We start from the raw sequence: 15,621 nt of genomic DNA on the forward strand, positions 1-15,621 counted from the left end.
GACACTACAGATGTTTAGAACAGTTAAGTGTACAAGGCAAAACTCTACACAACAGAATACAAAATGATGGCATTAAACAGCAAAGTGTAATACAGGACATAGGAAGGTGGGTAAGATAGAGGCGAAAATTCTGGAACAAAAGACAATTGACTTGTTACAAATACAATAATACACAATTCTTATCTTCTGGGGAAGACTTGCTGGCAATGAACAGGCAGTTGCCTACTAATATGGCCATCCATGTTAAAAAGAAGATATATTTTTAACCCAAGTATTCTGATTGGCAGTACATGTCACTATAAAGGTCTGTAAATTGAGGAGTGAAGAAATAAAGGTACATTGTTAAGAAATAACAAAACGACAATCAACTGATCTCACTTTATTCATCACTAGGCTTCTGAGTATCTTGTAGGCAAAAATACTTATCAGTGAAATATGCATGGAAATGAGCCAACTTAGAAGAAGTTACTAAAAATGTGATATAGTGATATATTTTGGGGAAGTACTCTGGCATCACCTTCCCGCCTCGATCACTTCAAATGATTCCTTGAGAATTTTAATATTGCTACCAAAAAGTAGATCTAAGCAAAAACACTCCTTCCTCAGAGGCCAGTGACACCCCATGAAGTATCAGTTGCCATTGTAAATATATGTAAATAATGTTTTAGACAAGCAATACTAGAGCTCTTTAGAACTATGGAACTCGAACAGCTCTGATAGAGTTACACACTAAATCAGTTTCTAGTTAGAAAGTGAGTAAAATGAAAAATGAAGTGAATCCGGAATTGAGAAAAAGTTTGGAGAAACTTTTGAAAAAAAAAATGTGTTGTGATTGAGAAGAATACAGGAAGGCAGGTGGAATTTTTTAAAGAAAGGGAAGATGGGTGAGACAGAGATGCAAAAATGAACAACCTAGAAGAAAGGAGACCACCTAAACGATGGCAAGAATGTTGGTCTTCGACTTTCAGGGAAGACTTGCTGGCAATAAACTGGCAGTAGCTTACTAATATGGTCTTCTATGTTAGAAAGAAGATATATTTTTAACTGAAGTATTATGATTGGAAGTACATATCATAAAAGGTATCTTATAGACAAAAATACTTTCCTAACTAAATCACTTGAAATAGTTTCTTCAGAACTTTGATATTGCTGCTAAAAATGAGATTTAAGCAAAAACAAGCTACACCTTATTGGCTTCCTCAAAGGCTACTGATCTCCAGGAAGTACATGTTGCCATTGTAAGCATTTGTAAAAATTGCTTGAAGCCAGCACAACTACTAGAATTACTGAAAGGTAGGTCGATAGGGGTTGAAAACAGCTCTGATAGAGTGATACAAAATATATCAAGGCTGCAGTGTAATATAACCCCTAATTAAAAAAATTAAACATTCTCTCCCAGTCTTCAGTGAGAAATAAATGATTTTTTCCTTTATTTACAAATTTACAATATACTTCTTTCGAGTAATAAGTACATAATGATATGATGCAGATTTTTCTACAAATCTTTGGGCCATTGTTTTTTAAGTCATCTTCTTTGTAATGAAGGGTTGAATAGGGTTGATTATTTGATTCCTACTGTTTGCACAGTGGTCTTTATATTTGTTTGCATTGGTTGATGAAGTAAATTTGGAATTTACGAAAATGTAGCAGACATTTTTGGGAAAAAATGGATTTGTGATTGAGGAGACAGGAAGAATTTAAAAAATTTCGGAATTGAGAAAAAGGGGGCGGAGCATTTAAAAGGCAAAATGAATCTAAAAGTGAAAAGTGCAGGATAAATTTTGAAAAATTTCTTATTTTCATCTTAGTTACGAAGTTTTTAAAATATCATTTTGGGAATGAAAAATATAAAGTGTTTTTTTTCGAATGATGTATACGAATGTATATAATAAAATGAATTTTATAATTTACTTTCTTCTACTAATAATGTGTATATTTGTCTAGCTGCTTTTCACTCCAAAGCTTCTCATATGGAAAAATTTCCAAAAGACGTGGTTACTGCAGAAGTGAAAACAGGAGGCAATCCTAATATATTGAGTGATCCTGCGTATCGACCTGAAGTGAAAAGACATTATACAGTTGAAGTATCTGGATCTCAAAATACAAAGAAGAAAACAAGTAAAGAGAGCAAAAAAAGCAGTAAGTATCACTAAAATGTGTAAATCAATGTAAATTTCTAATAAAACAGAAGTACTGTATTGGTAGCATTAATATTCTAATGTTAATTCATCAAAGATTAATTATGATTACTATTTTTGATGACTCATTATAATTGTTTGCTAATAAATGACTTCTGTAGTCTGTCCTTATTTCACTAGCGGTTAAATACTCTCATTATAAACGCGAATATATAAATTTCAATGTACCAAACACATTTTGATGGGATTCAAAGTGGTTTTGAATTTCCTTTTTGTATCTAGTTTGATTTATTTCTAACAACAAAACTATTGATATATTCATCATAAGCATCAACAGTAAAGGTACTGATGTGTGTCGGTTAAACAATGTTTCAGTATTTATTTATCTATATAATTTTCCAAAAATCAATAATAAATTTAGAGTAATAATTATCCATTATTCGATCTATCAAAGTTGCATTTTAAAAATATAACTGCATCCTGTTTTAAACTTTTACATCTAAGCTGTGTCATAATTGCAATTAGTTATGATAATAAATGTATGTACTTACATTAAAGAATCGCACATCTTCTCTTTTTCTATTAATACATGATTTATGGCATTTTTTAAATTTTTATTGCCACTATGGAAAAAGATACTATACATTGATATTACTATGATTTTCATCATAGTAATAATTCATTAAAGCATGTTTTGTACCCGGTTGCGAGGTTGCAATGAATTTCCGCGCGTTATGTTCTAACTTTCATTTCTCTGTTGCAGTTCCGGATTTAGCCACTTGAAGCGGCCGTAATCCCTCAAAACAAAAGATCCTCATTTTGCTAGTGTTTTTATTATTACATATTGTACTGAATTTGCTGATAAATTAAGTTATTATTGTTGTAAGTGATGTCGATTAAACGTAAACGTGTAGCTTTGTCAAATGCAGAAAAACTTAAAATATTTTAAGATCTAGATTGTGGTGTAAGTGGGGCTAGTTTAGCACGGCATTACAATATAGGCACTTCTACGATTTAGGACATTCAAATGTAGTGTCAAACTATCAAAGACTATGCTTCCAAACTAGACGGGGAATATGGGAGTACAAAAAGAAAATTAATTAAATCAGGATCTGGACTTGGCAATGTATACTTCGTTTATACAAATTAGAAGTCGGGGACATCATTTGTGAAAAAGCACTATAAATAAACCAAATGATTAATGGTGGTCCTAATTTCAAAGCTACAACTGACTGGCTTCAACGCTTTAAATCTAGGTACGGGATTAAGGAGTTGACATATGAGGTGAGAAACTGTCAACTGATGTAGTATCTGCCAGAAATTTTAAGAAAACATTTAATTAATTTTGCAAAGCTGGTAGTAGTTTTGAAACCAACAACATTTACTATACAGTGTCAACTGAATAAAGTTGCAAATCAAGTCCTTTATTTCCAAAAGAGAAAGGGTACAAAGCCAGAGAAGCCTACATTATAAACTTGGTTTGCACTAAATTCCTGGATGGAAACAGAGATTTTTGGTGACTGGTAAAGATACCGACAAAAAACAGGTTCAACCGGTAAAGTGCTCTTACTCATAAATAATGCACCAACTGATCCATCAGACGTTGTTTTGAGCTCACATGATGGCAAGTTCAATCTATTGTTTCTTCCACCAAATGTGACGTCAGTCCCACAACCAATGGAGCAGTGTGTGATAGAAACATTTAAACGTCTCTACAGAAAGCAATTGCTTCAAGTAATGCTTCTAGATATAGAGAATAGTGAACAATGTGTGCTAAGCAGTAACAAGAAATTGAATTTAAATGACGCCGTCTACATGGCGGCGGATGCTTAGGCCTAAAAGACACCACACTTGAAAAAGCTTGGAATAAATTGTCCTAAACCACGATTTTCCTACGAAAATGATGATACTGATCCCGATGACCCTTACGACCCTTGATCCTGATGAAACAAGAGGAATCATCAATCACCATGTTTTGAGGAGTGCTACAATGCCAATATAATCGATTGATTCAATTGCGACGTCGTCCAATAAAATTTATAGGAAATTTCAAGCAAACATATTTAGTTCACCATTTTTAATTTATCATGAATCGTTAACTATATATTTAGCAAAAACCATGTTATAAAAAGTTTGGAGCGCTATAATTAAAAACCTATGCGTTATTCAAAAAAAAAAGTTTCAAACATTATTATCTATAAAAGTGATCTACATTATTTTTGTCGTAAGATGAGCGTTTCGGGAGATATTCGATAAAACGTGTTTTTCAAGATGCTGGATGACGCGGGCGCCTCCCCATGACGCCCACTTGGATTTACATTCAGGGGACACCTTTGAACTAAAAAAAATCCGTTCTCTAGAACTTTGCAAAAAAGTATCCGGCACTAGGCCTACATTCCTGTGAAATTTATTTATTTATATCTATATTAGTGTGATTAATTAATGAAAAAAATTTTTTTTCGGTGCTAAAGCAAAATATCAATCTTCATATAGAAAAAAAAAAAGATTCTCATCAAGTTTAAACTCTTAATATCAATTTTAAATATAAAGTTCTACCATTTAAAATGCATGTAATTTTTTTTTTCAAATTTTTAGTACTCACACACACACAAATTTACATGCATTTTAAATAGTAAAACTTTATATTAAAATTGTAAATACCTAAAACTCAAACTTGGTGGGAATTTTTTTTTATCTATGTATCTCTATTAATATTTTGCTTGGGCACCGAAAATTTTTTTTTTCAGAAATGAATCACCCTAATCTAGATAGACACTTTTTTTGTTTTGTTTATGTGATTCTAATATATTTGTAGTATAATTTAGATTAGAGATTGTATCGAATATGCATAACAATTAATAATGAGTTAGCAAAATAATTTTTAATCAACGTGTTTACATTCCTACGAGAATAATATTACTAAAGTCTTAATAAGAATTTAAACATTCGAAAAATGCTAATAGCAGGCAATCGGATGGATATTTCTAAGCAGCAAAATTCTTTCGCCCACAAACTAACAGGTCAACTAATAGGCTCAATAAAATATCACATGGAATAGATTCTCTATTATGACTACTAGAGATTGAAAACATTCTATTAGAGGTTTTTAGAAAGTAATAAATTCGGCTTGAACCACATCAAGGGAATACAATATTTTTGGTTATAATTCACTGAAATTTTTTTGTTTGTATTTTTACATACCAATTCTTCGTATTTATTAATTTTGAATTTAATTGAGCTACTTTCCTCGTTATGATATTGAATGGATGATTTACTAACATCTAGTAAATGTGAAAGGTATTTATTTGCAATACATCAAGTCAAATGACGGGGTTTCTTCTTTTTCTTCCAGCGTTTAGGTTAGTTGTTTCATTGATTGTTGGTTTTACCCTAACAAGCAATATTAATGTTTCCCTTGACTTGTAAGACTGAGGAGAATTTCTTCTTACATCTAGTTTACATCTGAAATATTGAAAGCTATATTTTTCTGTGATAGAATTAGTAGCTACTACCTTTTTCGTCTTTGTTATTTTTTAATTAACCAAGTTTTTTTACAATGGAACAATAAGTAAATCGTACGGGAATATAGAAAAATGAGTAGAAGACGTCACAAAACATGTATGGAAAGTAGGTTAAAAATAAGAACTTCAAAATTGATGAGGTTAATTGAAAGATAACAGTCAACATAAAGGGCATTACATAATTAACACTCCCAGTATATTTAAAATAAAATAAAATGAATAAAATTGTTGGTGTGGTATTCTAAATTTGGAGCTTATAATTGCATAATAATGTTAATTCTTGTTACTTTCAGAAAGTCATTATCACCGAGATACCTCCCATATTACTCACCGAAGATTCCTTGGATGCGATGACTACAAAGCATATATTTGTATACAATACCCCGGAAAAGATCGTACTCCTGGTGACAGTGAAGATGAAGAAGTGATTCGGATTAACACAGAACCAGAACACGAATATAATTGTCATTCATGTTCTTACAGTACAAAACGTCTTGAGGTTATGATATTACACACTAAGTCGCACATCCAAGGCAATTATGTGTCTAGTCCAAAAAGAAAACGACCCGTAATTCCCAAACCAAGAAAGAAGGAAGGTAGCAAAAAACAAAAACCACCTTCAATTTCTTGGTCACATGACAGCTCTAGCGATGAGATTCTAGAACCTCCAAAGGAAAAGAAAAGAAAAACTAAATGTTTCATTTCCAAAAGAGCGACTGCATCAATTGAAAATATAAAACCTAAAAAAGCCACTGATATTTGTAATGATCTTCTGGCTGAGTGGGATGATACAGATGACGAATTGGAATTGGACAGTACTTTTGACATGACTACATCTAGTATAGAAAATGATAACGATAATAAAGGTGAAACCAATGAAGTTACTAAGAATGGCGAAAATACTGATAAATGTGACGTGGATACAGAGGTAATAGAAAATTTGGAGAAAGATGATTATGCAGAAATTTCTGATCAAAGTATTCAAGAAGAACAAGAATCAAAAGAAACTTCCAAATCTACAATGGATCAAGAAACTCAAGAGGCTATAAAATCTTGCTTTGATTTTGAAGAAGACGAAGAAGAAGAATTGATAAACACAACTGTTCAAGAAGGTAGAAAAATACCTCGAGTAATACCGCCTACAGAAAAAAGAAAATCCGAAATACTTGATGATATCATTGACTTGGAAGAGGGAATTAATAAAGATGAGATACTAAAAGTGAGTCAAAGCTTCAATGAAAAAAAATCTGATAATCTCGAATTGGAGAATGTTTTTAAAGAATTCATGGATGAAGTATCAGTTCCAAAATTACCTGACGTAAAGACTAACTTGAAACCTACACAAAATTTTCACTGTGTCAAGACAATAAAATTTCCAGATAAGTTAGACGATTCTCCAAATAAGGATCGCGGCAAAAAAGAGTCAGATACTTCTTCTAAATTGATAAACCCCAAAAAAAGGTTCGTGAAAAGCTTCGAAGATTTTGAAAATCAACTCCATAGAGAGGAAATCAAACGTAAAGAAGAAGCTGAATTGCAAAGGAAAATAAGAAAACAAAGCTTACATCAACCAGCACAGCATGAGCAAACTGAAGAAGACAAGGAGTACAACAGCACCAATATTAATATAAGTCACTTACAGTGTTCAATAATGTCAAAAATTATTGATGAAATTAACATTAGTGATGAATCTAAGCAGACGATAATGTCAAACATCCATAAGAAGAAAACACCGCGTGGTAAAATCTTAGATTCATATCTTAGTGATTCAGCATCACAATCAATAGATAAAAATGACCAAGCGGATAACAAGGAGGCTACAAATGATACTAATCAAGTTGCAACATTAAAAACTGATGATAAAATATTATCAAGCACTAGTAGAGATCCATGTATACCAGATGTGAACAAAATAGGGCAATCCCAAGAAGAAGAAATCAATAATTTATCAATAAATGAATCTGATTTGCATAAACAATCTAGATCCCCTACTTTTTTAGATAATACTGTTGCCGATGAAAGTATTCCCCAAGGGATAGAAACAGAAAGTTACATAAAACCAGCGTCGATACTTGATTCGCCTGTAGAAACTAAACTAACTGACCATAATCCCATAGAAACTTTTAAAATGAAAATAAATAAAAAGTTGCGTAAAAGAAGTTGTAATGTTGACAAAGGCGCTATAGATGATCAAAGTAAATGTAGGAAAACCCGACATTCATTAGAAGAATCTACAAATACAGATTATACTTGTTTTGATAAACATAAATCAACAACTGAACAAACGATACGAAAGTTGAGTTCCCGACTTTCGTTACATGAATCACAAGCATATAGTGCATCGAACAAGGAACAAGATACTGGGAAAGATTTGGGTAAAGGCTTAGAGAAGGGCCCAGATGACTTAATCGGCACTAAAAATTGTGACGAAAACAATGATACATCCAAAAGAGTTGAAGCTATGTCAGAAGATTTATCTACTGAAAAGTATATAGATAAGGATAAAGATAATGATGTAAAAACAGGACAGTGTCGACCTACAACTGTAGGAAAGTGCCATGAAACAATAGAATTTTTTGCATCTAACAGAAATGAAGACAAAACTTCCATTGAAAAACCTATTGAATCAGAATTAGTTAAAACTAGAACGGGTAAAAAAGAAAAAATGATGGGTCAAATAGTGCGAAAAAGAAGTACTCGAAATTCTTCAAAAGACATTGTTATAACCAAAGATGATACAAATTATAAAACTACATATCAAAACATGTCAGAAACGACAATAACAGAACCTCTATCCATTGATGGAGAAGCAATTGAAGATGATGAAAATAAAGACATCATTTGCAAATCTTTACGTAAAAAAACTTTATCCACAAAACATAAATCAGAAGGAAATCGTGAGGAAATGAAAGATAATAAAAACGAAAAAACTGATGATAAAATAGATGATATCAAAGAAGTTATATGTGGAGAAACTACATTTACATATTCAGAATCTAAAATGGACGAAGAAATTGGTGATAAAGGTAAAAATAAACGAAGATCTAGACGCTCTTTATCAGGTAAACTTGGTTCTTCTAGATATTCTTCGACTGAAAAACATGATATTCCACCAAAAATAATTACAGCTGACACATTGACTGATGAATTAGAGGTAGCTGTGACCAAAGACAATGGAAACCAAGACCCAAATGAAACTATGCTTAAAAGTGAGAAACTTTGCGAATTAGAAGCTGAAAAAGGTTTTCCAGAAAAACTAGTGGCGCTGGATACAGATGATGAAAAAGAGCAGATTGTGGATGAGACTGGGAATAAGCAAAAGTCTTCTCACAGAGTAAGTGATCATTTATCTGAAGAACTTGGAATTGGTTCTTCAAATGAAGAATGTAGCTCCGCAGTGACTATAAGTGAAAGTTTGATCGATGATACAGAAGTTATTCATAAACATAGACAAATTGTAGATACACTTTTGGATATAAGCGGTACACATTCTTCACCAGAAAAATATCATGAAGCAGATGAAGTTAGAGAAGTTTTACCTAAAGGAGATGTGACTAGCGATGACATTGCCACTAAAGATAAAGAACTTCCTCAGCGCAAACGAGGCTCCAGACACTTTTCTACTGGAAAGTATCGCACATTGAAAACAAATAAACCCGAAGAAGAAAACTCAGTAAAAGATTATGGTGAAGAAGTGACAGCTAAAATTATGAATAAAAGGAGTTCAAGATCTGGAAAGCACGATGTGTTACTACCAGCCAACATTGTTGAGCGCTTATCTGATGAATTAGAAGTAGCTGTAACCAAAGTTAAGAAAAATGAACAATTTATAGAACGAACAATGCCCAAAAGGAAGTGTAGACAATCTTCCTCTGAAAAATATAGTAAACCAGAAACGACAAGACACTTGCCTGTTGAGGTAGTAGAAACTAAAGATCCCAAGAATGAACAAATTGCATTCAATCTATCTGTGCATTCAACTAAAACACATCTTTCTGGTCATAAAAAGGAAGATGAAGAAATTGTAGACAAAACTTCACGTAGACGTAGTTCTAGATACACTGGAAAGCAGAATACAATTGAAACAAAAACAAGGAACAAATTCCCTCATACAACTGAAGCTGTTGAAGAAACTACTGTGAGTGAAAAAAATTCCTCTCAATTTCCATCAGACACTAAAACAGAAGAAGATTTACCTGGTAAAGGCGAGGTAAAAGAAAAGGAAAGTGAAGGTATTACAAAAAAAGTTCTCAAACATAAACATGTTGCAGATAGAACTATGCCCAAAAGAAGTTGTAGAAAATCTTCATTGGAAAAACATTGCAGAACAGAAATCACAAAAACTGAATGCACACCAGATGAGTTCTCCAATTCCAAAGATGATAAAAATGTAATTGCAGGTAAACAATCTTTATATGAATCAAAAAGAGAAGATTTACCACAAGATATAGACATTAATGTGACTAAAGATGAAGAAATTGTAAAAAAAATTGTACCCAAACGGAGTTCCAGACATTTTTCATCCAGAAAATATCGTGTCCCAAAAGTTGATGATATCAAGGATGATAATGATAGAACTGCTGAAAAAATTGAGTTCAAACAGAGTTTAGAAATTGATAACGTGTTACCCCAAGTAAACATAGCTGAAAATTTGCTAGAAGTTTCTGATCAGTTATCTTCTGAAAAACAAGCTCCATTAGAAACTGCAAGTACTGAACAATCACCTACTGAAGTAGAAGAATCATCAATCATTACTAAAGATAATACATACGTTACAGAATCAAATTCCAGTTGCTCGTCAGCTGAAACTGAAACTGAACAATTACCTGATTTAACAACTGACAAAGATGAAATAAGTTCATTTAAAACCTCACGTAAACGAAATTCTAAACAATCCTCTGGAAAGCATCATATAAGAACAAAAGTAATCAAACATTTACCTGATGAATTTAGAGATATTACTGATAAAACTGGGTCTAAAAAAAGCTCACCTGAAAAATCTGATTCTCTACAGGGTGAAAATTTGCCTAGTGAAAAAGAAGTTGTTGCACCTACAGATCATAATGAACAGATCGGAGACACACAAAATTCTAGTCAAGCTGAAAATAAAATATCTGTAAATGCAGATATAACTTCAACTAATGAAGGAGAAATTACAGACAATAATTTGATTATATTGGAACCAAAAAAAGGTGACCTTTTGTCCATTGATACATTAGAAAGCTCCTTGTCATCACAAGATAATGCAGTGGGACATTTATCTGACAAAAAAGATGTGGATGAAATACTAGATCAAACTAATTTTGAAAAAAAATCATTAGAGAAGGAACATATAGAAGCTACAATAGAAATACCTGTAAAAGAAGATGATATAGCAGAGAAGATAGATAATGAAGATGAAAAAATTGCGGAAGAATCTGAAGTTTCACAATGTGCATCTGTAATCAGACTAGAACATTCTCCAGATGAAATTGTTATACCTACAGTTGATAAAAATGAAGAACATTTGATTTCAGAAACTCAAGTTGCATTTGAATTCAAAGTAATGGAAGCTAAATCAGAAGAACTGGTGACTACACATAGTACATGTGATGAAATTGAGAATAAAACTTTTGAAACAGATACTGTAGAAGAAACTGAGTTGAAAGGCTTAAGTCTTGAAAGAAAAGAAACAGTTACAAGTTTACCAAGAATGCAGGATTTGACATATAAAGTACAAATTGAAAGTGAAGGCGAGAAACAAAAAGTAAAAGTAGAAGATTACTCTTCCAAAAAAACTAGATACAAAGGAAAATTTCGACATTTATCTTTAGAAAATAAAGTGTCCGATCAACCACATCAAATAGTTGACACTATTCCAAACAAAGGAGAAGATACGGAACTTAATACTCAACAAGAAACGCATAATCACCAATCTGATGTTGATAAAATCATTACAATCGAAAAAGAAAATAGTTCAATTGAAGGCATTGTGAAGTCTAATCTCTCAGATGCTGAAACAGTAAGAGCTGAAATTATAGAGGATAATAATACTCCAAAAAATGTAGATAAACATTTTGATAATCAAACAATTACCCATAGTTCGTCTGAGCACCAACAAAGAATTGATATCAAACAAACAATCATTGAAACAACTGATACTTGTCATAGTGGTGATAAACTACAAGAAATCTCCCGGCAACAACCCAAAATACATCATTCTGAAGAAGAAATATCTGTAAAAATAGATGATAATAAAGGTTCAGTTATTAGTGAACCAAAATTAAAAACCAAACAAGAATCTATTGAATTGAAACCATCAAGTGTTGATGTACAAAAACCCTCTACTACACTGAAAAAATCCCAGTCCTCTGATACAAGCGTTCACAGAGTAGTAGAGAATCGTGAAAAATTGAGACTTCCTTTTAAAAAAGGCAGGTGGTCTATAAGAACAAGCCATCCTACAAAGTATAGAAGTATAGGAATTACTTCAACCTTCCAAACATCACCATCACTAAAAATCAGCCCACATTCTCAATCAAAATCAGAAACCGGTGAGGGATCTCAACACAAACCTACAGTCAAAGATGCTTTTACAGAAGACAAAAGTGAAATAAAAAAAGGTATTCCCACTGAAGACTCAAGCAAAACACGAGATGAATCTATTTGTGGTTCATCTTTTGCTAAATTACAAGTAAATACTCCAGAAGAATTACCTTCTACAAAGGATGAGATCAATTCAACTGACAATGAAATTACTGTTGAAAATATGGAACATCTTAAAGTCGAAGATATTCCAAAAAATTACGGAACATCAGTTGAGAAGATCGAAGGAATGATTAATACAGAACCAATTCTAGATGAACAACTAAATGAGGCGTCCAAAGATTATCATTGTGCCATGAAAAAGAGCGAGGATGTAGTCGTTACTGAATTTAATACAGACACAGAACAAACCATTTCTAATTCTTTTATTCATACTGATAAACCATTGTCAAACATTTCTGAAACAAAAAGTGCATCAGAGTCAAGTAAAATTAATGAATCCAAAGAGATCCAACATGCAAATATCCTTGGTTTAAATACTTCACAATTTTCGGTACTATGTTCTCAAAGTGAAGAATTTTCTGTAGGAAACACGAGCTTGGAACTCCCCGAAGACGCTATCTATGAACCTTCAACTACATTTAGTACACGAACAAAAACTGGAAAGTTATTAGAAGACAGTTATAAGAAAAAACAAACACCAAATGAAGGATACAGTGACAAAAATTTAGAAGAAAAAACTATTGCAGCAGAAGAAATTGGGGAAGATGTAAGTATATTAACAACTGAATCCATAACAAATGATGAGTTTCAAACATTCAATCAGGAAATCGTTAACGATAGTTCTATAGAAGCTGTCGAAGAGGAAACTATATTTGAGGTTACCATAGAAGATTCTGTTCATAATGAAGAAAAATTGGAAGAAGGTTCTTTTGAAGAAAGTAAAAATGCAGATAATGACAATCAAGCGCTTATAATGAGCAACGATTCAATTTCAAGAGAAACTGAAGAATCAGCGGTCAGCCAAGTCAAATCCTCAAGCTTAGTAGAGTTGGAAGCTCTACAAGAATCCGTAACAATGGAATCTAATGAATCAAAAGATACATATAAGAATGCTGAAGAATCAATATTAACAGAAGTAACTGTTGATGATCATATTTCGATTAAAGAACAAACAAATTTATTTGATTCTGCAACAATTTTCTCGTATGAATGTAGTAAGGATTCAGAGAAAACTAAACAAAATGATTTTGAAGAGTACAGAACAAAAATTGGCAATTTGTTCGAAACATCAATGCAAGACAGAAAAGGTAGTAATACTGATAAAACAGTTACTGACGACGATAAAGATAAAATTGAATCGAAAAAATGTATCACATTTGATATGCCAGCAGATGATGAAGATGAAAAATTGACGGATTTAGTCAGCGATATTGTTCAAAAATTAAATCGAGACGAATCCGATAAAAATCAAGAAGAATTGGATATGGAGCTAGAGGAAGAAATGCATTTAACCCCAAAAAGTCCTAAGAAAATCCATGTGGCTTCTTTGCAACTGCCAGCTGATATTTCTAAGGGTGAATCTGATGCCATTAGAGAAAATTCCAAAACTGAAAGTATAGATAAAAGCGGGGAAAAATCAAAAGATATGGATAACCAAGATGAAAAAGTTTCTAACGAAGTGGAAATTTTTTGTGCCAGTAATTCGAGCGATTCTTTCAAATTTTGCATACAAACGAATCTTTCAAATTTGTCTAAAAGCGAAGAAATTTCCGCTATAGCTCTAGCAACTTTATCAGAAGTAAAAACGGACGTGGAAGTTAAAAGCAATACAACAGAGGAAATCGTACCAAAAGTAGATCTGCCGTCTCCCGAAAAACTATCGGATACAGAAATGGCTGCAATTGAAGGAAATTTGACTGTTATGTCAGAAAAAGATTTAGCAGACGCACAAGTTGAAATAACCAGTGAAAAGGTTATAAGTAGTAAAAAATCCATTATGTTGTCTAGTTTATCGATGGATTTTTCTGAATCAACAAGCACAAACAGCGACAAGGTCAGTAATGAAGGATCGAATGAACCACGTAAACATAAGGAAATTGATTCTAAAGGAACAGAATTCACTTCAAAGGCCATCACTAAAGAATACAAACCGAAAATACTTTCCAAAAAAATCAATACTTATAACCAGTGCGAGTTATTGAATATTTTAGAAGGAAATTCCGAGGTCGAGAAAAAAGTGGTAGAGTTTCAAACGCAGGCAAAAAGCTTTACAGGCGATATATGCGACTTTGAAGAACATATACCCTCACAAATCGTTTGTACTAAACAGTTCAAGCAAGATTTGGATGACGAATTTAAAAAGAAAGAGAAAAGCTCCGTTATATCGACAACATCTAAACTATTAGAGAGACTCAACGAAATAAAAACAGATACAAAAAAAGAAGCCTCCAGTGAAACAGTAACAAAGAATATCAAACAAAAACCTAAATTAAAACCGATTATCTTATCAGAACAGATTATCAAACCAGCCTCTGATCCCAAGAAAATCATACCTCCATCAAATAATGTCGTTAACGATATTGAAGATGTGGAGGCTTTTATAATTCGCAAGGATATTAAGAAGTACGTAGAAGTAGATGAAACCGCTCAAAGTCCAAAACAAATTCGAAAACCACGTCAAAAAACGCTTGGTAAGGCGAATATTTTGCACGAAACCATCATCACTCCTGCTGGTGAAATTATACAACCAGCCGCCAGTCTGCAGAAGGTGAAAACTGTTGTTGTCAATGCACCAGCGTCCAGCACCAGTACACGGTATTTATAAATTATTTTCAATATTTTCATTTATAGTACTGTGCAGTTTATTATATTTTATTAAAAATATTGGTAATTTTAGACTATCATAGTCCCTTCGTTTTTTCGCTTTGGTACAAAGAATTATCCAATTTCAGCGAATTTTTAACAGTATTTTTAAATTAATATCAATATTTTCCTTTTTTTTTTCAAATTGTCAACTTTTTAAAGGCCGCTTGACATGATGCAATACAACGTGCAATGCAATGCAATACGCAATATTTTTTTTCTCCAACCATCAAAAAATGTTGACATTTTTGTACTATTTTCAGGTGCAAAAGCCATCAATTCCCTTACCGTACAAAAATTTGCTCGTTGCTTAGCAACACTTTTAATCCTAGAATTAAAAACGCTACTTTTAATCCTAGGACTAAAGTAATTGCATTTGAAATTTGAAGAAAAAAACATTGTCTCTTAACAATCTTAGTAAAACAAACTAATTGGGCAACTATATATAGGTATTTATTTGTTATTTATTGTGATATAGAATGTACAATTGGAACAATTATAGCCAAAATTCAAAGCACCACTGAAATTATCTCTAACAATTTTCGAACAATTCAAAAGATTTTCATTAATGT

At 32.4% G+C, this 15,621-nt stretch overlaps 1 protein-coding gene across 2 annotated transcripts in view; it reads left to right on the forward strand.

Moving 5' to 3' along the window:
* The window catches only part of LOC130894474 (titin homolog), a 29,044-nt gene that overhangs the window by 1,534 nt on the left and 11,889 nt on the right, over positions 1 to 15,621 (forward strand). The window contains exons 4-6 of one of the 2 annotated variants that reach the window (XM_057801339.1): positions 1,945 to 2,139; positions 5,953 to 12,953; positions 13,011 to 15,001. In XM_057801339.1, coding sequence (XP_057657322.1) covers positions 1,945 to 2,139; positions 5,953 to 12,953; positions 13,011 to 15,001 — 9,187 coding nt within the window. Of the gene's footprint in view, positions 1 to 1,944; positions 2,140 to 5,952; positions 15,002 to 15,621 lie in introns of both variants that reach the window. The other variant, XM_057801338.1, reaches the window with a different exon arrangement.

This window comes from Diorhabda carinulata, chromosome 5, assembly GCF_026250575.1.
Source record: "Diorhabda carinulata isolate Delta chromosome 5, icDioCari1.1, whole genome shotgun sequence".
Classification (NCBI taxonomy): Eukaryota; Metazoa; Arthropoda; class Insecta; order Coleoptera; family Chrysomelidae; genus Diorhabda; species Diorhabda carinulata.